General features: G+C 43.0%; 1 protein-coding gene across 5 annotated transcripts in view; it reads right to left on the bottom strand.

The window, feature by feature from the left end:
* ITSN2 (intersectin 2) overlaps positions 1-23,941 on the bottom strand; it is a 93,312-nt gene extending 69,371 nt beyond the window's left edge. For 2 of the 5 annotated variants that reach the window (XM_071548252.1, XM_071548255.1), the window contains exons 1-2: positions 22,855-22,953; positions 9,545-9,608 (exon numbers count right to left, since the gene is read on the bottom strand). In XM_071548252.1, the coding sequence (XP_071404353.1) occupies positions 9,545-9,575 (31 nt within the window). In that variant the 5' untranslated portion in view covers positions 9,576-9,608; positions 22,855-22,953. Of the gene's footprint in view, positions 1-9,544; positions 9,609-22,854; positions 22,954-23,588 lie in introns of those variants that run through there. The other 3 variants (XM_071548253.1, XM_071548254.1, XM_071548257.1) reach the window with 3 other exon arrangements.
* Between the last annotated feature and the right edge of the window lie 788 nt (positions 23,942-24,729).

Here is a 24,729-nt window from a genome sequence, read left to right as displayed (position 1 = left end):
CATCGTCCTTTCAGGGAGCTGTAGAGAGTGACAAGGTCCCTGCTGAGCTTCCCTTTCTCCAGACCGACCCCCCCGAGCTCCATCGGCTGCTCCTCATCAGACTTGTGCTCCAGACCCTTCCCCAGCTCTGTTGCCCTTCACTGGACACATTCCAGCCCCTGAATGTCTTTCTTGTCCAGGATTCCAGGTGAGTCCCCACCAGTGCCCAACACAGAGGGACAGTCCTTTCCCTAAACCTGCAATCAATACTTTTGAGCGGATTTTAGAAATGGAAAGAAGAGAAGAAAAAAGTCACACCAACAAGAATCTTTCCAATGGAAGCTGTGAAAAGTTCAATTAAGCAATATTATCAAGACATAAAATAATCATATTTTGCCAAATTCTGCCTCCACTTGCTGTTACAGTAAGCAAACTTGCAGCTGATGGACTGCACAGCCTTCCTTTCCAGCACAACACAGATGGAAGACACACCCTTCTGTTAAGGACAAGTCAGAAACTTTTTTGAGTAAACTCAGTCGACCTGTACAGCATCAAAGTTTTCCACGAGGAAAATAAAAGTTTTTAGTCACCATGTTTGAGGAAAAAGACTACCAGAGCTTAGACTAAACCTTTCTAATTCTGGAAATGGATTTTTTGTGCTGCTGTTGCTCACTAGCACAGTCACATTCCCCCCCTCTGAATTAATTAAAACTTTACAAAAGGATAATTTGTTTAATTATTGTCTAGCAAATCTCTGTAGAGTGCAGCAAAACTAATAAGATGCAGGTGAGTTTCCATCTGCAGCAGCCAGTAAATCTTTCTGCACCAAGAGAGTTGCAGGCAATAAAAATACCAGGCAAGAGGATGCAAAATGAACCTTGAAATTAGGTGGAGTAAAGGAAATTATTCTCCTACAAACACATACACTGACATAAAATCAGAGCAAAACTCTGTTACAGGAATATTAGATCTTTTATAATAATTTTTGTAGTTCTATCTGGCCATTAGAGTAAAAACCACAATTCAGGGTTCTCAGACTTGAGGAGGAAGTCTGTGACCAGAAGGAAGGTTGATAGGCTGTATTTGCTGAGGACTGGGATAGAGGCTTGAAAGAAAAGAGGAAAAGAGTACAAACAAAAAAAAAAGAAAAAATACTATACAGGAAGGGTGGGAGAGAAGGAAAATGAAGGGGCATTTCCTGAATGATCTTGGGATAAAATGAAATTAGGAGACAGTTTAGGAAACAAGATACAGTAATGGCCCTTTCAGCACAGACTGAATATTTCCCCAGCTGAGATCCCAGACAGAGCCACAGGCTGAGCCAAGCACATGGTGGTACTACTGCTCCAGGATGTCTTCTCAGCTCCAAGTGCAGCTCCTCAACCTTCCTCGTTAGTGAAAGGAAAACCCACCTATCTCCAATCATTTACGGAATCCAGGTAACATTTTGGCATCCTCAGCTTCCTACAGTTTTCACTACTTATTTGACACTGTGCAAAGTGCTCTGTATGTTTGATATCTGCCAATGGTACTTTAATCTGACACTGGTTCATTCTCGTGTTATCAGAGATTAATTACCATTCCCTTGCCTACAAAATGACAGATGACCTGGAGAAGGTGACATCTATTGTATCCACCATCCCCACACTTTCTTTCCCAAACTGGAATGTCCTAGTCAATTTAATTATTCCACATATGGAAGCTGTTCTCTATTTTTGACCACTCTTGTTAATCTCCTCTTTGTAATTTCTAGTCCTGTCACAAATGAAAAGCACAGGGAAAGCTGGAAGAAAACACAAAGGTAACAGAAGCAGAATTTGCTTTACTAGTACTCCTTAGGAAGTTAAATTACTAAGCAGAACCTGCCAACTCTGTCCAGCACATATACAAGACTACTTTTCCAGCACAAAAGGGAGTTTGATTTTAAATATAATAAATTAAAACCTGACTATTTTATGTTCTTAAAACCATTGGTACCAATTTATAACACAGTCCCTAATCCTGCCTCCCCAGTGTCTCATGGGCACTTTTAGGGACTAGAATTTGGAACAGGCTTTTCCCTGGGTATTACAGTTTCTTAACTGCCAGAAACCTGAAATTTGGCAGGCTTATTGAGCCCAAAAAAGCACAAAAATAAAAAGGCATTTAATAGCCATGACATAGATCTTTCCTCCTTCAGTTTTGATTCTATGTACTGGTTCCAAAGCATCTTGACAATGAGTCCCAAAAATGAGTTTTTAATTGTGTAAAACAAACCAACCAACCAAGAAACCCATTTTCTTCTGCTTGCCTTGAACTCAATAATTTCACTAGGTATTTCCTTTTCAGTTATGAAAAAAACCCAGGGAATATTCTTTCCCTTGTCCACCTTTTCTAAACTGTTATGGCTTTACAGGTTTCTATCATATCCTCAACTCAGCTGCCTCTTTTCTAAAATAAACTAAATAGCTCTAATCCATTTAGTCTTCCTTAACACAGGAGCCACACCCTCTTTTTGGCCATTTTTTTTCACAGGTATCCTAATTTTGTGTTTCATTACAGATTTTCCTGAGCCTTTTGTGTAACTGATTCTGACAACTGCAGAGCGGATCATTTCCAGAAAGAGGAGCCAAGCAGATGCAGAGTTATCTTCAAGTCAGGTTAAAAAGTTCTGCCTATGTATTTCTTAATCCAATCTGAATACAAAAAATGGGAGAAATAAGAGAAGTAACTCTCCTGGCTTTCCAATCTGCATCATCTCTACCACAAAATGGTTGTACATTAACTTGCAGGTGCATAACTTTCTTCCCCAAGTCTGAAGAATTCCCGTGAGACAGGGCTGTGAAAGCACAATCATTTGTTGCACAGCAATTTTTACCTGTAGCTCTTAGGAAAATATAAGTGCATTCTTTACAGTACTGCTATACAAGTACTAAAACACACTCTAACAGGTGCAGAGCTTTTCTATAAAGGTGAAGGCAGGACTTTCATGAAAGGCCTGTTTACTAAAGAAATAACTACTGTTCAACAGAAAATCATGGCTATGAGAAGAAATGCAGGGGAAAACGTTGGTACATGCTTTAAAATATACCACCTATTGTAAATATATATATATATATATTACACATATATGAAGCTTTTAAGCAAATTACTTCAATAAGCAGCACTAAAACACCTCTTGATATTGAACTGACCTTACCTGCTCTTGAGACTCGCATACAGAGAACCTCCCATCCAACTAAAGCACAAGTGTTCTTAAGCTATTAAAATATCTTCTCTGAAGGTACCCAACAGGAATGCAAGTCCCACAAACACCAACATTCTTTCAGCTTCCCAGGGTTTCCTATCTCAGTGATGATTTAAGGTTACTGCTCCATTGTAGGAAAAACAACAGATGTCCCAAAGAACTGATGCAGCCTACTGAAAAGTCTGGACACACAAGATTCCTAATTAAAGTAATAGGGCATTATATAAATACATTTGACAGACCACAATGCCTAAAAATGTGTTTATTGTTGCCATTATAATTAGTGGGCTAAACCTGAACTCATTCTGCCAATACTAATTAATATCATCTATGGCCTGCCCAAAGTGGCCCCGATGATCACAGACAATTTGGAATTTAGTGGATGGTGCCACTTCACACATGCTCATCAAGCCTACATGACAATGACCACATAGAGTAGTTTATTGGAGTAGTATATTTCCCAAACTTTGGAGCTGAATATTCAAGGACATGAAAACTTTAACAGTAAAAGCCCTTTGAAACTTGGCCATTAGATTTATTTATGTTTCTGAGTCCCTTCAGCTAGCTAAGCCTTTCCATTTTGGGAAAGTATTTGTAGATCTTATTCTGGTTTTCTGTTTAGGATTTTATATGCTTTGAAGAAAGAACACAAGGAAGTCTCACTGACATCCCAAATGAATAAAGCAGCTTATATTGCAGGTAAAAACTGTCCTGGGTTTCCCACTCAGTGTAAACCCATTTTTTAAAAACTAACACATAATACTAACAATATAAAATCTTAGCAAGACAAAGCAGCTATAGGCTTAAATTAAGTTAATGGATGAAGACCTAACACTAATCTCCACTATTATCTAATTCTTTATTACGTTTTAGGAGCATCGGATTGGAAGGGAACTCCAAGGTCACCATGGCCAGACTGCTGCTTCTCCAAGAAACTCTAATACATTAACTCCTTCCTAAAATGCAAGCTCTGCCTTAGGGCAATCAGACTTTTTTCTTGACTATTGTCCAGAGCATCACTGCTGACAGAACTGTTCCCATTTCCAGACCAACAGCTGATTCATCTCTATTTACCCTTGTGCTCAAAGACAAGTTAGGGTCCTTCCTTAATGTTTTTCTTCCTAATAAGAAAAATTAAAGAGCAAATTTATTTACTGAAAAGTAAATGCAGTGAAATTTAAAAAAACAAAGCCCAAAACCAAAACACAAAGAAGTAAAGCCAGTCTCTTCATTCTTTCCCAACACAATTCATTTCTCCTGGATATCACCGGAGCCCAACTCTGCATCTCTCTCACTTCCTGGGTTTTTTTCCCCTCTTAGGCAGATAAACCAAATTCTACCCTGTGTTCTACAAGATGTCTCACCAGAGCCTTAGGCAATAGCACACAGGTACTCCTTATTTCTCCCACCACATTTTAGGATGCATTTCCTTTCCCTCAAATCACGTAATTACTACATGATCATCTAATACATCCGGTTGTCTTCCTCCTTAGTCACAGAGCCAACTGCTGAGTTCCCAGCAGACAGCAAAAACCCTTCCAGCCCATAATGGTGTGGCTAAAAAGCTATTTGGAGACAGCATAGCACAACTGTGATAGAATTTAACCAATGGTATGTGGTCCACACTGTGTAATTCTGGCTGGAAAATGACTCCAAAGTTTGTGCCATAGCCCAATCCAACCAGCATATGTTTACTTTTTACTGTTATTCCCATAAATAATAACTAAGACTGGCCTCAAGATAAAATCCATGAAGAATACCATGATCACAATATTCTAGCTTAAAACTTGCAATCTCTGTCTCTTTTATCAGTTGTTTCTCTAATAAAGTCCAACCATGGGATCTGTTATACTTTGTCTACAAAATTCAGTTACTGAAGAAGGCATAAAGCACAACATTCCCTTGTTAAAACCTTACTCCACTTACTCCATTTACCATCTACCTTCAGGTCTAATTATTTCTTCCTTCTAAGATTGCCTCTTGCATCTGCCATATGAATCATATTATCCTTATAATCAAATATGAATCAGACACTGCATTCTGCAATCCTATAGCACTATATCTGACTTGTTAGAATTAAATAAAACATAATATGGCAAACACAACTGGAAATCTAACTTTTTCTGCAGGGTGTAATAATGGAAGATACACACCCCTGACTTGAGCATTTGAATTTTACTCCATATCAACTGACGCCTCTGTCCTCACTGAAAGTGGAGGAAGAATTAATTCTTAAGCAAGGGCAGAGAAAATATTTGTACATGTCTTAGAATTTCTTCCCTTTTCCTTCTTTTAGATGGAAAAAAAAGGTCTGATATTTTCTTTGCAAGGTGTAATTCAGCTTTCTATCTTTATCTATGCCTGTTGATATCCAAGTCTACAGTTTCCATATCTACAGTGCACACGAGGTTAAGAGTCAGGTTACATTCAAGCAGCTTTTAATTGAACTCTGATGACCAGGCTCTTCCTAATTAAAAAAAAATTCAGACCATAAGTCTTGAGACTGACTTTTTAAAAAGATGCAGCAGAACCTATCAGTGAGTGTTCTGCCTTTGACACCAGGAGCTCACAAAACCCCTTCATGTCCACCCTGATCTCCTACACACCTAAGCGTGGGGAAACAAAACTCAATTCTATTCACAGCAGCACAAAATCCAGTTTGACTTATGAAGGTTTAGGAGCATATGAAATGAGTTATGACTATTACTTTTTGCACCTCAGTTTATCAGAGATATTTTCCTGCTGGACCACAAAAAATTTATATCGAAAGGAAACAGGTGGTAGGAGGGAAGAGGAAGGACAAATAAAAACATAAACAAAAAAAAGCACAGCCCAAAAAATTCCACTGGCACTTAAGGAAACAATGTGACAGATACTGATCAGCAAATACTGCTTTCCTTGTTCCAGCTGGACTGTTGAGATTAAATCTCCCCAAACCAAGATCCAGCACCAGCATGGATATGAAATACTGAATAAATCCAGACTACAGAAGAAGGAAGAGGAGTTAGTTAGAAGAGAAACACTGAGCAACTGCTCTCCAGCTATCAAGAACACATCCCATGGCAGTGGAGGCTACTTCTTCCTGCTCTGTGACAAGCTGCAATCACACACATATTAGACAAAAGCAGATTTTAACCTTTAAAGCCTTTATTCTTTTAAGTGTTGTTTGTGGTTAGTACATTAAGTATTTCTTTAGAAACACAATTGTTGAAGATATTTGTTATTTAGGATAACTAAATGCCATTTCCAAAAGCTTTTGCAAGACTTATGATGAATTCCTAAGAAAGCTTTGTCCAGATGGAGAGCTGGATGTGAGGAGAATCAACTACCAGAAACTGGGTTTGTATTATCATTTTCACAGAAATAATGAACAATATTCAGACAGTTACAGGATAAAACTAAGCCCTCAGTAGGGAATCCTTGATTTGTTTGCAGAATGGGGAGATGGATTTGCCTGGAGTGGCTCTTTGATAGAACAGGACTCCACACAGAAAAAGATATGTTACCCATCTGGTGCTGTAATTGGCAGACTATACATGAGAACGTGTTGCTCAGCCTTCACTGTTCATATAAAATTTCATAATATTCTTTACATTTTGCATGGAATATGAATTTATAAAAACTGGAAGGTCTGCTTTGAGTTCCATAAAAATAAACAGGCCTTCTTTTGAATTGCTTTTCCTCTTTGAATTCCCAGCTTAACAGCAATGCATCCACAAAGGTCACCTTGGACAGCAATGGAGAGTCAAAGGGACCTCCTTCTCCATTTGCTGTGTCCTTTCACGACTTTAGAGAAGAAAGGTCTAGCAAGAGCACGTGCCCCTGGAAGAGCACAAACACTGCAAGGAGCTGAAGTTTACACATGGCCACAGAATTACCAAAGAACATGCCAGCTCTCAGTACAGCACACAGTTTGGCCATCAGCCACGTGCTGAGGCTGGACAGTCCTGGGAGCCTGCTTGGCCAAGGTATATTCTGAAGGTGTCTCAGTGAAGGTGAATCTCTCCACTGGAACTCCAGCACACGGCTCAGTTACCACCCTTCCCTCTCTGAGTCCTGTGCAGACTGACTTTCAGTGCTTAGGTTGGTAAATAAAGTGTTGTAGCATCTCCTGTATTTGTTTGAGACTGAGTATCATTTGAACCCTGCAGTTCTCAAATTCATTTTCTCTCTGTGTCTTATCATCACACACTTGTACACCCATCTGCTTCACACTATCCACTCACTCCTCTGTAACACTGAATGTCAAGAATAACTCTGAAACAGAAACCTGAAACAGAAACTACTTCATGCCTTACACTAATCATGAACTAAAATCTACCTTCCTTCAAGCTACAATACTGTATCTTGATAAGAAAAAGTGTTTTTCCCCCAGAAGAAAACCACCATTTCTCCCAGCAGGTTCAAAAGGGAAGGGTCAAAGCCAACGCGAAGGCGAGGCAGCAAGCCAGAGCTCCGAGGCTGCAGCAATGCCTAATGGCTCAGCTGCCTCACACATTACCTCATTCCTCACCTCACGCTTCAAGTCACTACCGAGGTCTGACAACATAATTAGAGGTTTCCTGCAATGAGTGGCAAATGCAGGTGATCTACTTTGAATGCAACCACTACAGCAGTGGTAGGCAGAGCAAGGAAGAGGAACACAGGTTAAAGAAAAATTTCAAGAGCAAAGATTACTCAGTATTTATCCAGAAATCACATTAAAACTATTACTTTTTCCCACCTGACTTGTTTGAAATTTAATCAATTCTGATAAGAATTATGACTACAAAACTACACACCAAGCTACTCAACTGTTCTGTGAGAAGCAACAGTTTAACTATTGCCTGGTGTGTCTCTTACTCGTGCTCTCTCTCTTACTATGCCTTTCAACACAGTAAAGCTCTGAGTGGGGAAAGGCAGCCTCCTCTGGCCCTGTTCCCTTTGAGAGCAGCAGACTGTGCTGCCCAGGGGATTTCAGATCAAGGAAAGGATCACTCTCCCAAACTAAGGCTTCTGAGATCCAGTCACGCACACGCCCAGTGCTGTCAGGACACTTGCAATCCTCCAACAGAACCAAGGCGTGAAAAGCCAAAACAAATTATTTCTTCATATATAAGCCATGGAGACAGCCAAGAACATAAATTTATACCTTCCCCAAAGAGACCTTCTGATTATTTATTTAACACTGAGAAGCAAAAAGCATGGGGCAACAAAAAACCTCTATTTTTCATTATGTCCAATGCAGTGGAAAAAACATCTGGTATTTAGATTTTCCCATATTATATAATATATTGACTCCTTTTATTTCTCTTTTTTTGTTAGGTCTGTGGAACAAAGTCTGAAACAAACTGAATGAAAAAAGTGTTGATCAGAAAAATTTTTTTCACTTATGAAACAGGCATATAAAACAGAGTTAATTTGAAATCTGAATGTTGTTCTTCTGATAAAAAACCCAAATTTCCCCTTACTCACCCAATTTATCTCAGCAGTGACAATTTTCTAAATTAGTTAAATAAAGACCTCCCAGTCCTGCAGTAACCTTCACAGATAAATGAGCTAAGCAATACTCATTCCTCTATCTATTTCTCTACTTTCATCAGAAGAAATACTCCCTATCTGGAATATCTGAACATGCAAAACAATGCAAAACATCACTTCTATATTGGCATTTTCATTTTGGACAACTCTGTAAACAACAACATGCAAATGTCAAATCTCTCAGCTGATCTTTGCAAATCACATCTTCACAAATAAGCTTGCTATAGAAATAAAGAGCTCCGTTCCATACATACACACAGAAACAATTTTAAGGTTCCAGCTCTCATGTGCCTTTGAAAGGAAATCACCAAGAAACAAATCCAAAAGTTTCTATGTAGAAAGGGGAACAAAATGAGGAGGCAAATTCTTAGCTTTTTTTTTATTATTATTGAGAAGGACTGGTTATTTTCATCAGTGTCACAAACTGCTGGATAACTTAAAATATTTTGTCTAAAATAAATAGCATAATGAATTATAATGGAACACGGTTTGTGTTGAATTACGTAACAGAAAAGGTATGCAAGTTTAATCAACTATTACTTAGCATATTCCCCACTTGAAGTCAGGCAGCGTTCACACTACAACTCACACATTCCTCAACCCTTTAAATGACCCGAGACTCCCAGGCACTCCAGGCGAATCCGTACTCCAAATTACACTGCAGTGATGCCTTTGCTGAGCCTCTCCCAGGCACAGGCTGAGCCACGGGAAGCATCTGCAGCAAAGTGACCACAACGCTGCTGCAGGTACCAAAAAACACAAACAGAAACCAGCCAAACCTCCCACCCCGATCTAGGCAAACCCACCGGAGCTACTCACCATTCATAGCTGTGGGAAACTGAGCCATCATGGTCCCGGATCTGCCTTGCTAGCTTTTAGCCATCTGCAACATAAAAACATCGTGCCATTAATAATGCAACAAGGGCAAAGCTGCGCTCCCGCGGAGCGGGGGAATGTCCGTCCCTTCAGCTCCCACTTCCGACAGCAAACAATGCCCGGCTGGGGCTGCTGCTGAACCAGCTGAATTTACACTGGGGAGGGGGTGGGGGAATTTTTTGTGCCTATTTTTTTTTTTAATAGGGTATGCAGTGCAGTCCTGGCCCTTGTGGCACATTCTTAAAGGAAAACAGCACCAACTGTTCAGCAACTGCTGCAGGATGTTCACCAACAGTTGCCGAACATATGGCTGGGGACAGCCTTCTCCTGGCTCGGGGTCCCAGCACATCTCTGCCAGCTCTCCCTGGTAAATATTTATGCATATCATGAAAAAAAGTGCAGTGCTCAGCTCCGTAACGGAGCAAAGTGAAAGCACAATTATTATTCAAATTCATCCATTCTACTCCACGCACTATTAACAAAGAAAACACTCTGATATGGTGTGTCCCGAAAAAAAGACTTGTCCTAATAAAAGTCTGTCAGCAGCCAATTTTCCAGGAGAAACACAACGAAGTTATTCCTTTTTCTGAGCTACTGTACAAAGACTCAAAAGCAGTATTTCAACAGTCTCAACAGAATTTATTTTCATTATAAACATCAGAGTACTAAGATGGATTTTGTTTTTCTAGTATGTATCCTTTAAAGAGTACCTGTATTAATAACTCTTCAGGATTGCAAAATATTCACTAATACTTATCTAAGGGGAAAGCATAAAAAAATCACTGCTTTAAAACATAGGACTAAGATAATGCAGTGCTTTGGATGATACAATTTAATTAAATACTGAAATGCATCCATCACTATTCCTGTGCTCTATATGGAGAAACTACTGTACAGGGTGAGGCTACAAAAATGAAATACTTATTTTAATTAAAAAACCCACACTTTTTTGTCACTCCCTCTTTAGACACAAAACCTCCCCACAACAAAAAAACCCAACACTTTTCCCCTCTCAATAACACTACAGATTTTAATACTAAGTACAGAAATATCACAACCCACATACTCCCTTCCTTTGCAAGAAAATTCCTGCACATCTCATCACAAAAATCACACAACTGCAAAGTATCGTGGTTCCACTTTTTTTGTATCTATGGCACATTTCAATAAAAATAAAAGTGTCTGGGATCTGTGGCTACACACACACATATATATTTAAAAAAGGTAAATAGAATAGTTGGTGAGTCCAAATGATCTCTCACAGAGACATTAGGTATACACTGCAGGAAGATGAAAAAAGGAACCATGGAGCTGTTCCAAGACATGAACCTACCAAGCAACCTACCAAGAGACACTTGAAATCTATATATAGCCCTCCCCAAAAATGCTGCCACTGTTGTTAAACATTCTCCAGCACACTTCTGTGCCAAAGCTGTTCTGTCAAGGAGGTCTAAAAGAGAACTTGAAACTGGAGAACACCCTCAGAATCAGCAGGTTTCCACCTTCATGTGATTTGCTCCAGATTTAGTCTTATGGGATAAGGGCTACACATCTGATCTTGCCTCCAGCTCACTTTATTCTCTTAATTTTAGTCTGCTTTTAGGCTTCTTTAAATGACTAATCACAACAGAATCACAAAACCACAGAATAACCCATTGACTCCAAGTTCAGCTCCACACAGGACACTCCAACCCATGATGTCTCTAAAGAGCAATGCCCAAACACTTCATGAACACCAACTGGCTTAGGGCCATGACCCCTTCCCTGGGGACCTTGTTCTTCTGCATGACCACCCTCTCAGTGGAGAACTTTTTCCTTATATCCAATCTCAACTTCCCAGACACAGCTTTAAGCCATTCCCTTGTGTCCTGTCACCTGGGAGAAGAGACCAGCACCTCCCTGACTGCTCCCATCATAAGGAAACTGTAGACAGCAGAGATCACTCCTCAGTCTCTTCTCTAAGCTGAACAGAACTGGTATCCTCAGCTGCTCCTCAAAAGCCTTGCCCTCTAGTCTTGTTTCACTCCTTTGGACACATTCTGTCACTTTTATATCCTTCTGACATTCTGAGGTCCAAAACTGCACACAGTACTCGAGATGAGGCCTCACAAGACATGTCTGATAATCATCAGACAATACAGATCTGATAACAAACTGATTAACTCTTAGAGCCCCGAATCTTAAAAGGTATTTTTAACATACTTTATAAAACTCATAGAGAAAGATTGTTTTTGCTGAAATAACTCATGCAGACTGAGCTTTCAAAACCCTCAACTGCTGACCAGGAGTGGGAAAAGTAATCCAGGCAACTTCATGCACACAAAACGTGGAAATCTCCTCTCCCTCATTCTGATGTCCCTGGGGACTCAACTATACCATATTTTAAAATCAATTTCAACTGAGAAATTTTGAGGGCTTTGACCTCACTTTAGCTTGGTGAGGGTCCTTCCTGTTTATGAAAGCTCTGTATCTATGGAGCACACGTGTCCCTGGTTCGTTCTCATCAGACAGAGTCATTTCTTGGATACAAGAAAAGTCTTTACAGTGAGGGTGGTGAGGCCCTGGCACAGGTTGCCCATCGAAGCTGTGGCTGCCCCATCCCTGGAAGTGTTCAAGGCCAGGCTGGATGGGGCTCTGAGCAACCTGGGATAGTGGAAGGTGTCCCTGCCCATGGCAGGGGAGTTGAAACGAGATGATCTTTAAAGCTCCCTCCCAAACCAAACAATTCTATGATTCTGTGGTAACAGAAGTTTCTTAGCTCATGTCAAGCAGAATTGGAAGCTGTAGTCAGACACTGAATACAGCACTCCCAAGTTATCCTCCTCTGAAAAGAAGGATCAGATGTTCAAATGCCACACTCTTTGACACTCCATTCCAGTGCACTCTCAAAAATACTGAACATCCCAAACAAACTTCTCAACAGAGGATTTTTCAGCATATCTGAAAATTCCCCAAGTTTCCCAGGCTTGGGCTGACCCAGCCTGGTAAGTCTGCATGGGGCATTGCCACGTAGATGTACCAATCTTAGGTCCAAAACCCAGAGGGCACTGCCCAGTGGGTCTGTACTGGGAGTACATTACAGCCAAGTGATGTGATTAAATCACAATTTGTCTCTGTCATCTCACCTCAGTTCAGAAAGGATATTGAGGTGCTGGAGCGAGTCCAGAGAAGAGCAACAAGGCTGGTGAAGGGACTGGAGCACAAGCCCTATGGGGAGAGGCTGAGGGAGCTGGGGGTGTTTAGTCTGGAGAAGAGGAGGCTCAGAGGTGACCTCATCACTGTCTAGAACTACCTGAAGGGAAGTTCTGGCCAGGTGGGGGCTGGTCTCTTCTCCCAGGCACTCAGCAATAGGACAAGGGGGCACGATGGGCTTAAGCTCTGCCAGGGGAAATTGAAGTTGGAGATCAGAAAAAAATTCTTTCCAGAGAGAGTAATCAGGCATTGGAATGGGTTGCCCAGAGAGGTGGTGGATTCACCATCCCTAGAGATTTTTAAACGCAGATTGGCCGTGGCACTGAGTGCCATGATCTGGTAAATGGACTGGAGTTGGACCAAGGGTTGGACTCGATGATCTTGGAGGTCTTTTCCAACCCAATCCGTTCTATGATTCTATTATGTCCATATGCAGATCTTGTCATATTTTAAATAAATTCTAAACCTGAAGGGCACCAAAACCCTCCTACATTGACCCTCACAAATACTGAAAACTATGACCTTACAGAAGCAATCAAAAATCATAAATTAGCTTTTTGCAGGATTTCATATCTCACCAACACTGAGATCCCATTCTATCCCTTTGCACAGATCCACTTCATCTGGACACTGGGATTACACCAAGGACATGGTGCTGTGATGACAGATTCTGAAGTTGTACTGATAGGCAAAAAAAAAGAAGAAATACAAGTATTGCTGCAACATAATTTCCCCTCATTCATTTTTTTTCTGAGAAGGAGGAAGCAGTCCAGTAAACTTGAAGTCTACACAAATTTTTCAAAAGTCTGTGAAAACAATCCTACCCAAAGAATGGAGCTTGCCCTCAACAAGTATTCTGTTTTCTATGTTTTCACAGCATATCCCAAAGGCTTAGAGATTATGCACATATTGAAGTTAAAACAGCTTATTTTCAAAAACTCCAAATAAAGTGGCTCTAATCATCCATAAAGATCTGTACAGCACCTTGCACCTTTGGGACACAAATGTGAATCATTTATTTAGCAAGGAAAATCTCATAAAAATACTGAAACTTGTGGGTTTTTATAATGATTCTGGTAACTTCTAATCATTAATGGAGGTGAAAGCTCATAATTTCCAAAGAACCTTATTACACAATACTACAGAGAAAGCCAGTACCATTTAAAAATGGAAAAAATAAAAATCAAGGAAATACTATAACCTGTATCACAAACAGATGATATTGATTAAATCACGGCCATCGCCACCAGAATATCTCACAGAAAATTATTTGGTTTGCAATATGTTTTAGGATAGGTGCTTGGTGAACTCAGTCATAAGAAACTGTGGCAGCCAGAGCATGAAATCCATGTTGAAACAACAGGATCAAACATCCCTGTGAACACCATAGATGACATTAAGTCCTGCTGCCATTTAGGGTGAAAACAGGAAAACTTGGACCTCACATTTAAATAGCAGAACAGCAAGTTCTTGTAAACAAACCATCTGACTAGTCCCAATGTTTAAAGCACTAATTGTTTTCACAAACTGACCCGCCAAACTGCAACTTCTGTTCCCTCTCTCAGTGTTCACTATAGTTGATACAAATTGAGAAAACAAAAGAGGAGATGCCAAGAAGCAGAGTGGACCTTAGGACTATCTTGACGGCGTTAGAAAACATTAGAGAGCTGGGCAGACGACAGGAGAAAGGGGAAAAAAAAGCTTCTTTCCCATAATGGGCATATTGACATTTTATGAAGAACAGCCTTACCACAATCTTTGTTAATATTTATACTTGCATCAATTTTTTTTTCAAAATATTTCTCAGAAAAACCACAGCCACGTAGTTTTAGTAGGAATGAAGGTCTGGTGCACCAGGCTGTGTCTGGAAGAAAGCAAAACCATAGAAGCACCATGTGTGGACACACTACTAACTACTTTTCCTCTTCTCAAGTGCAGGAAGAAGATTTTTGCTGCAAGAACCAATTAGCAAAGACAGAGACTGCACTATGAGTTGACCAACTTACTCTTTACAACACCTGTAGATCTGCACAACACAAAGAGAATTCATTATATTTGCAGAGCAAACAGTGACAGTGTAATAGCCCATGTAGCTGTTCCCTGCTATTTTTGGATTACTCTCTTGAAAATGAGAAAATAATAGATATTAGTAAGGCATTATGAACAAGCACAGAATAGAATTTCTTGTTATTCAAGATGTATTGGTAGGAAATTTACCAATTAAAAAAAAAAAAAAGAAAAACACCAGAACATTTTGTCAGGCCAAGCATTTATTTCCTTTATACAGTGAAGTCATACACAGTGACATGGCCTTTTCAAAATGCACTGTGGCCAACTTCACAAAGTCCACCCACTCTGATAACAAATGAATGACAACAGTGACAAAATGGAGAAGTCGATTCCGGGCAGCACTTGACTGGCTCTTCTTGCTGCCTGATGCTACTGTGGGTAACAGGACTGCAAACCTTAGTTAATACTTGGACATTTCAAGAAAAAAAAAAAGGGGGGTTAAATATTTTACTTCTTAATCCTATGGTATGAAGTCCCCTCCCTGCTGAGTGTGAAAAAGCAACTTCCTTCCCAACAGTGACCCAGACAGAATCATAGAATCATAGAATCAATTGGGTTGGAAAAGACCTCCAAGATCATCGAGTCCAACCCTTGGTCCAACTCCAGTCCCTTTACCAGATCATGGCACTCAGTGCCACGTCCAATCTGCATTTAAAAATCTCTAGGGATGGTGAATCCACCACCTCTCTGGGCAGCCCATTCCAATGCCTGAGCACTCTCTCTGGAAAGAATTTTTTTCTGATCTCCAACTTAAATTTCCCCTGGCAGAGCTTGAGCCCATCATGCTCCCTTGTCCTATTGCTGAGTGCCTGGGAGAAGAGACCAGCCCCCACCTGGCCAGAACTTCCCTTCAGGTAGTTCTAGACAGTGATGAGGTCACCTCTGAGCCTCCTCTTCTCCAGGCTAAACAACCCCAGCTCCCTCAGCCTCTCCCCATAGGGCTTGTGCTCCAGTCCCTTCACCATCCCTGTTGCTCTTCTCTGGACTCGCTCCAGCACCTCAATATCCTTTCTGAACTGAAAGGCCCAGAACTGAACACAACACTCAAGGTGTGGCCTCACCAATGCAGAGTACAGGGGAAGGATCACTGCCCTGGGCCTGCTGGCCACGCTATTTTTGATACAGGCCAGGATCCCATTGGCCTTCTTGGCCACCTGGGCACACTGTTGGCTCATGTTGAGCTTCCTGTCAATTAGTACTCCAAGGTCCCTTTCTGCCTGGCTGCTCTCCACAAAAAGTACTTTTCTGACAAATATCCTTCTGCCCACCTTGCCCAGCTAACAGGCTTTCTGAACATACTGACATGCAAAATACAGGAATCTCTATTTCTGTTCAAAAAACAGAATTGTGTGGTCAGTATTGCTGGGTTTAGTCTGTTTCTTACAGAGCTGCTGAGCTGTGAAAGCACCCATTCAAACTATCATGACACAGTTCACCTCTCTCCTATGTCTCTGGAGATTAAAGCTGATCTTTCCTTCCTCACAGGAGAAGGTTTTCCCCCATTTTATTGCACAATCATTCAAGGAAACTCATGAACAGTGTTTGGAATAGTAATGTTAACTCAGGACTTCAGCCTCCTATGTGAAATTCCCTACCATTAAGGCCGAGATCTGCAGGTCCCTCTCTCTGCCTGTGCCTGCCCAGCTTTGATTTTTCTTTGCAAAAATGACATTATTCTGAAAGAGGGAATGAGAATTCCACTTCAGGAAGCTCACTATTTAAATCCCTGGCCCTTCTCCCAGGAGACACGTACATTAACTTCCTCAGGAAAAGATGGGAATTGAACCCAGCTCTGTCACACCCTGGAAGAAATACATTCACTAACCTGATCCCAGACACAAACAGACACCACTCGCTCTGCTTGCTTTGCCTAAAATGGGAAAGAAAAATAGCAAAAAGCAGAGGGTAGACTATTTAAAAGTGGGGTTTTTTTAAGGCTCTGAGCCCGAGGCTGCACAAGGTAACCTTTTCAGCGAGTTGAGTGAGATACACTTTCTCTTCAATGGGTGGTAACTTAAAATACACTCTTCTCTTTTTTTGCTTCCTACTTTTTAATTTACATGACTCTCCACTCCATATGCTGCTTTTTCTAGATTCTGTTTTCAGACACATCAATTCTCACACCTAATTATTTGCAAGCATTGTACAAGAGCCCTAAAATGCTGTTTGGTGAGATCCACACACCTTGAAACCTGTAGTTCTCAACTTCCACATTGCAACTCCTAATTCATGTCAATGTGGACACGTGCAGGACACAACTATGTGATGCATTTTCTCTTCATTTTCTTATTTCAACCATGTATGGAAACACTCAGAGCATATTACTTTTAAGCTTATTCATTTGAAATCTTAGAGGAATTTTTGAGCCCACTCCTGCCCTTCCATCAGAAGGACAAGCAAAATCTGCCTCTTAACAGAGAAAAAAAAAACTAACAGAAGAACTCTTAATGTTATCTTCTCTTTAGAATGGAAGAGATGCTACTTAACTTGCTGCTCAGCTTTCAGTCTCAGATAACAGTGCCAAACATACAGAACATCTAATGGTCTGCTATAAGCTAAGCATAACACAAAAGATATGTGGGCAGTCTCTGTGCTCAGTAGAGAACAATCTTTCACTATTTGTAAGACTAATGAAGGTAAAGCATTCAGTGACACTGAATTTTAGGCATGTTTTCAAGCTGGGCAGGTGCACAAACCATTACACACTTAACTTCTCAAAACTAAATGAGACGACAAGCAGAGAGGGGAAAGGCCACAAGAGGCCTTTAAAGCAAAGCAATGGCATTTATGTGATGAATCAAAAAACAAGGAACCTCATGGGAGAAAAAGCAAAGATCAGCATAAGGCAGTCAAAACAGGAAAAAATAAGTAGGTAGTATTATTTCAGATTGGTAAAAATGCATTCCCCAAAGTGAGATAGAAAAGAGAGGGTTTAATGGAGGTCCAAGAGATCGCACCCAGCATGGGAACCCTGGGACCAGCATGCTGGTCTTTAGCTCGACCAGGACATGGGCAGTGTGGCCACAGCTCCTCTGACCTGCCCCAGCTGAAGCCTCCTGCTCCTGGCCCCACTCCCAGCCACAAGTCTCATCCACACTCCATTACCAAGAACAGTCCTTCAAAGCATCCAGTTGAAACTCGTTCTCTTAAACCTTTACCACTGAGCTCTACAGCATACAGTAATAATGCTCTAACCATCACAAATTAATTTAATGAACTTAGGGAATCAGTTATCACCTGTGTTAGACACACAACTCAACATCACGTAATGTCTTGAGGGACAAAAGTATCTCAGTTAAAAAGAGATTTGTCCTACCTTAAGAAGCTCATGAGAGTTGAAAGGAAAAAGTAAGAGTTTTAGATTCTGACTAGTACAATTCTTGACCTTTGAAAGGTAAGACTAAAAGCATGACTTAAATCAGCTCTGATTTTTACATATATTTATTAATATAGCTATAATAGCTCATTTTTTCACATTCCAATTGTAATATTTTTAGAAACAAAGAAGAGTTAACTCCCATTTCCTGTTCTGCCCCTACTTTATGTGTATGCTGCTGAATCACTAACTGCAGATATCGCTCATGGCTGATGCCACAGCATTTCACAAGCTCCACTTGCATCAGCCCTGAACATCTTCACTACAAGGGCCAGCTCAGAGTTATTAACTGCTACTTCTGAAGCAACAACATCCCATAGCAAAATGTCTCAAGTCAAACTGGCTGCTCTCAGAATTGCTGTTCCAAAGAAGCTGTGACTTTTCTGGATCAACCATGTCTTTTCAACTATCTGTAACTGCCAAAATGTTTAAAAATAGTTCTCAGGTACTGATCCTCTATTAGGTAATTCCAATGCTTTGTACTGCTACTGTCATCACGTTACATCATTTGAATTTCATGTGTTGTTCTGAAAATAAGAGTTACACAACGTGTGCTCATCTATATATTAATGTTCAATCCATTATTCTAACTCTGGGATCCAAGTAACTCACCTGGCCAGGCTGCTTTCCTACACTGACAAAGCTCTAAATGTTCCAAATTTGAAAGAAATATGACATTTCACAGCTCCATTTTTACTTTATAATTCCTATACGACCTAATCCTCACCTTTAGAACATTTGGTGCTAATGGCACAACAATACCAGAAAAACAAGTTACTGCAGTCTCGGTATCATCTTGCAACACAACAGCATATGCATGAAAGCGAAAACAACTCATGAAATAAAATCTCCTCTCTTGTTTTCTAGAGACTTACCCTTAAATAAACGTGAGAATTAAAAAAACCAACCCAAGCAACCATCCTGATAAACAAATGAATTAATGAAAGCAGTAACATTACAGTAACCAAGCAACCAGGATGCTCAAATTCTTAGCTTGGCTTTCTAGGGGTATGAAAGATGAGTAGCTAACATGTACTTTGATGAATCCCATCATCCAACATGAACCCAGCTCAGCAGAGGGGTGTGCTTTGCAAAGATCTTAAGTGCCTACAAGATTCATGGAAACTGCGAGCCAGACAGAGAAGGCAAAACCAAATTTAGTGTCCTCAACAAAGAGAAAGACTGTTGTGTGTTTGAGTACCAATATTAGACACCAGATAACCCACATGGCTAAAAGCTGCTCTAAATAGACTGCCCATGAGAAAAAATTCAACACAAACTCACATCTGATTAAATATGGGCAGACAATGCCACACAAAACAAGGTCTCACCAGTGGCACTGCTCACAGCTGGCTTAAAATTTCAGCTTAAACTGGTCTGTCACTGGAAGCAACTTGAATATAGAGATAAGCCTCCCAGTTCTATATAGATCAGGATTCAAAACTACCATTTCCAGAGGTAGAATCATAGAATCATAGAATGGATTGGGTTGGAAAAGACCTCCAAGATCATCGAGTCCAACCCTTGGTCTAACTCCAGTCCATTTACCAGATCATGGCACTCAGCGCCACGTCCAATCTGCGTTTAAAAATCTCTAGGGATGGTGAATCCACCACCTCTCTGGGCAGCCCATTCCAATGCCTGATTACTCTCTCTGCAAAGAATTTTTTTCTGATATCCAACTTCAATTTCCCCTGGCAGAGCTTGAGCCCATCGTGCCCCCTTGTCCTATTTCTGAGTGCCTGGGAGAAGAGACCAGCCCCCACCTGGCCAGAACTTCCCTTCAGGTAGTTCTAGACAGTGCTGAGGTCACCTCTGAGCCTCCTCTTCTCCAGGCTAAACAAGCCCAGCTCCCTCAGCCTCTCCCCATAGGGCTTGTGCTCCAGTCCCTTCACCAGCCTTGTTGCTCTTCTCTGGACTCGCTCCAGCACCTCAATATCCTTTCTGAACTGAGGGGGGTAATTGCAGGTAATTCAAGTACTTGCAATATTTGCAACTAAGCACTTGAAAATTTCAGGATCACTTAGAACTGCTGCTTAGCAGTTCCAAAAATCTGACCAGACACTCTAACAAGAGTGCTTCCCCCCAAAATAGACTGTTGTGTCATCTATCACCAACCACTGTACACAAGGGCAATGCAATTTTAAAAGGTGAAATTAAAGGGTGATAATGTTTTTAAAGGTAAAAGGAATACAGTAACTACCCTATTCACCCCACACCTAGGATCAACCTCTAAACTTCAAATTATACTTTGGGTTAACTGTTCTACTGGCAAGGTGGTTGAAACAGATCAGTCATAAAAGAAAAAAAAAGATAACTAATTAGTTTATCTTTGTTATCTTTATAATCACTAATAGTCACCTAAGATGAAAAAGCTCAAGAAAAGTCACTGACTTTCCTACATCATTCAGATACATGACATGACCTCTCCAGTCTAAAAGCAACACCAGTCAGCAAACCATTGCTCTCACAATTTTCACAGACTGTGTCTAAACCAAAACTTAAAAATATGGCAGGATCCATCCTCTAGTGCTATTTGCCAAAAGATATGGCATTACAGTGAACTGAAAGCAGCTTCTGAAAGTCAAAATAACTTGAAAACAAGGAAATAGAGCAGTTGCATGCACATATATGGAAAAAATCACAGTCTAGGTGCTGTAAATAACACTGGCTAATGTCACTGCAAGACCAAACTGTGATTTTTGGGGGCCCTTGACACACTTCATTCTGTCTACAAGAATGGTTAAAAACATTATCAGCCATAAAGTTTTGGTGCTTTGATCTGCACCTATGTTCACTAACCCCATTATTTTTATGATTAGCACAAACAACCATAGATACCCAATTTCTTCTATTGTTACTCCTACAGGAACACGATCCTTGTTTCTATTATAGTGAAAGCCACAACTCAGCCAGGGACAGATCCAGTACCCCAGTTCTTGTACAGATGGAGGAGAAAAAAAGTAAATTCAATTCTCTTAGGATAGTAATTAAAAAGATAAGCACATTCACTTGAGCTAATTTAGGCATGAGTTAGGAGGCTAATCTGACAAAAAATTTCTGTTCAAGAGACCACAGAGCAGCCTAAATCCATGTTTGCAGGGATCACGCAATTCTCCTCACATCATAGGGAGCCTGAAGCAGGGTTTCTCTAAACATTGGGAGGTACGGCGGTGCAAACGCCCCTCCCAGCTTCGTCAGAATGAAAAAAACACAAACAAACCAAACCGGGGAGGTTGAGTGGAGAGACGAGGAAACAAAAAAGAACCAGGTTTGGCAGAAGAATGAAGCCCAGGCAGCTATTCATCCAATTAGTTCCTAGTGCTCATTAGTTCTAAATGTCCCCGTCGCATCAGCAGATGCAGGTGCCTGTTACAAGCAAATTTCAGAGGAACAATTGAAAACTCTCGAAAGCTGCATTATATGTATCGCTGATGTCCGCACCACGCTCTGTGTCTGCGGGAGCTGCTGCCACCATAGGCCAGCACGAACAGAAGGCGAGTTTAAACACATCATGCCCCCAAGAGACCGATGCACAGGACAGGGCAGCCCGGGCGCAAGGGCAAGCGGATTCTGACTCCTCATTCCAGTGTTTTAGATGAGTTTCCCACCAAAGTTTAAGAGAACCGCTGCGAGAATAACTTAAAGATCGCAGGCACCACCTAAAGCACGATCTGCTTTCGGGTTCTGCAGTGTGACAGATGTCAAAGCCTCCACTGCTGCGAAAACCACTGACTGTATTCAAAATGGTACCTTGATGTTTAGGGAACCGAATCACGTATCTCAGCCACATTTTATTTTCTGAATTACGCGCTGAGAAGCCGAGACTAAGAAAAGCCGGTCTATTTACAGACAGAACACTTTGCAAACTTCGCCTGCAGAAAAACAGCTCGATTTCCCCAAGCTCCGGGTCTGCACAGCAACTACAGGGCACAGAATCACCATCACCTCGGTGAGCCGGGGGCTGGAAACACGCCCGAGCCCCCTCACCTGGGCCGGGCGCTGCGGGGTTGCCGGCACGGACACCGGCGGGGATGGGGGCACCGGCGGGGATGGGGGCACCGGCGGGGATGGGGGGCACCGGCGGGGATGGGGGGCACCGGCGGGGATGGGGGGCACCGGCGGGCACGGGGGACACCGGCGGGCACGGGGGACACCGGCGGGAATGGGGGGCACCGGCGGGAATGGGGACACCGGCGGGAATGGGGACACCGGCGGGCACGGGGGGCACCGGCGGGCACGGGGGGCACCGGCGGGGATGGGGGGCACCGGCGGGGATGGGGGGCACCGGCGGGGATGGAAACACCGGCGGGCACGGGGGGCACCGGCGGGGATGGGGGGCACCGGCGGGAATGGGGGCACAGGCGGGGATGGAAACACCGGCGAGCACGGGAAGCACCGGCGGGCATGGAGGCTCCGCAGCTGCCGCCGCCGCACAAACTCCGCAACCTCCCCGAAGAAACACAAAAATACAAAAAAACCAACCCCAACACAAAAAAAACAACAAAACTAAACCCAAACCCCACCAGCCTCAAAAAGGGGAAAGCATAAGCAAAGAGGTTCGGGGCAACAGAGCCCCGCAGCTCCCGTCCCTCCGCGGCCGCCCCGCCGGTACCTGTTGCGCTGCCCGCGAGCGGCGGCCCCGCTCGGGCTGCGGCTCCTCCCGTGCGGCTCAGCCCCACAACATGGCGGCGGGGGCGGGGGAGGAAGCGGCGCCGGGCGGGGGGGCCGCCGCGGGGCTGCCGGGGAGCTGCCCGTCCCTCCGCGTCCCGGAGGCGCTGCCGGTGTGGCGGTGCGTGTACGAAGCACAGTGAGGGACCCACCGTGCCCCTCTGTGCGCTGCCCGTCCCTCCGCGGCCCGGAGGCGCTGCCGGTGTGGCGGTGTGTGACCGGAGCACAGTGAGGGACCCTCCGTGTCCCTGGAGCGCTGCCCGTCCCTCCGTGGCCCGGGCCCGGTGCGGGGATGTGTGTCTGGAGCCCACTGAAGGACTGCCGGGGCGCTGCCCGTCCGTCCGCGGCCCGAGCCCGGCGCGGGGTGTGTGTCCGGAGTCCAGGGAGGGACCCTCCGTGCCCCCGGGCGCTGCCCCGCCGTACCCGGCCCAGAGGCGCTGCCGGCGCGGGGTGTGTGTCCGGAGCCCAGGGAGGGACCCTCCGTGCCCCCGGGCGCTGCCCCGCCGTACCCGGCCCAGGGTCATCGGGCGCTGCTGTGGGCACCGAGCCCGTCCGTGCCTTTGCCGCACAATAACAGCTGCTGCCTAAAGACCAGGCGGACAGGGAATTTACCCCATCCTAGCTCGCCGTTTCCTCGGTTTTCCCAACGGCTGCCTCCCCATCTGCTCCATAAGTTACCTTTCCTTTAGTTTTCCGGCTGTATCGCAGTCCTGTCTCGACTGGAAGGTGAAAGCCGTGGCCTCTGGGTGGTTGGCCGTTCTGCACAGGCAGGACTCAGAGAGGAAGCTGAAATTTTCCACCTCGGAGCAGGTGACAGCGGCCTTGGTGCTTTCCCGTGGGAAGTGTGTCCCAGCGAGGACACAAGGAGCTGAGTTCGGCTCACACCAGCCAGGCTCAGTACTGAAATACGTAGGGTTTCAGGGGTTTATCTTTTCAAAAAATCTAAGAATCCTGTAGGAAGGAAAAGCATGAAAAATTACATCCTTTCCAAACACGAATTATGTTCCTTCTTCATGGAGCGGATCTCGCGGTGCACAGGCGATCACAGTACCTTTCTGTTGTGCTTTTGATGTATAGATAATTACCCATCACCTTCGTACCGAGCACATTTTTCCACTGACTCATTCCTCTGGGTTCTTAATGAGCCTTTCCAGTTTGTTACACCTTTTGTCACTCATTGTGATTCCAGAACAGTCACGTTACTGTGCCATGCCCTGGTCATGGCCAGGTATCGGCATATGCTGCTGGTCCGTGTTTGCTCAGACACCTGATGTTTGCGTTTGCTGTTGCAGCTGCCACAGTGGACTGGTATTCACACATTTACCCCTGTTGACCTCCACAGCCCTCATCTGATTCACTGCTTTTGAAGATGCAGCATTCTCCTTCCTCACTGCCAGCCCCAAAGCATGCTTTGTATTTTTGTTCCTACGCACAGGCAGCAATCTCGGTTTTGATGCATAGATATTTGCCATGTAGGTGGATTAAACATATGTTGTTCAAGGGGCATTTGTTGCCTCCATGATTTAAATCACTTGGCAGCCACCAGCCTGGGTGGCCTTTGGCTGTTTTGAAGTCATCTGCAGATTTCATGAGCAGTGCTTCATGTAATTCCAAATAATTGACTGGGATAACAAAGCAGCCCTGGGCCAAGAACAGGCTCCTCTGGAGCCTAGTTAAAAAGTCTCTCATCTAACATTTTTCACTTGAATTACTTTCTAACACCTCTTAAAACACTGCCTTTTATCTGTTCAGTACACATCATAGTGATATGGCACTTCTAAATGTGACTCTGTTGTGTAGGCAACACCTCCAGTCTCTC

The sequence above is a fragment of the Pithys albifrons genome, chromosome 2 (assembly GCF_047495875.1).
Source record: "Pithys albifrons albifrons isolate INPA30051 chromosome 2, PitAlb_v1, whole genome shotgun sequence".
In the NCBI taxonomy this organism is placed as follows: domain Eukaryota; kingdom Metazoa; phylum Chordata; class Aves; order Passeriformes; family Thamnophilidae; genus Pithys; species Pithys albifrons.
This window is presented reverse-complemented; position numbering and strand designations above follow the sequence as displayed.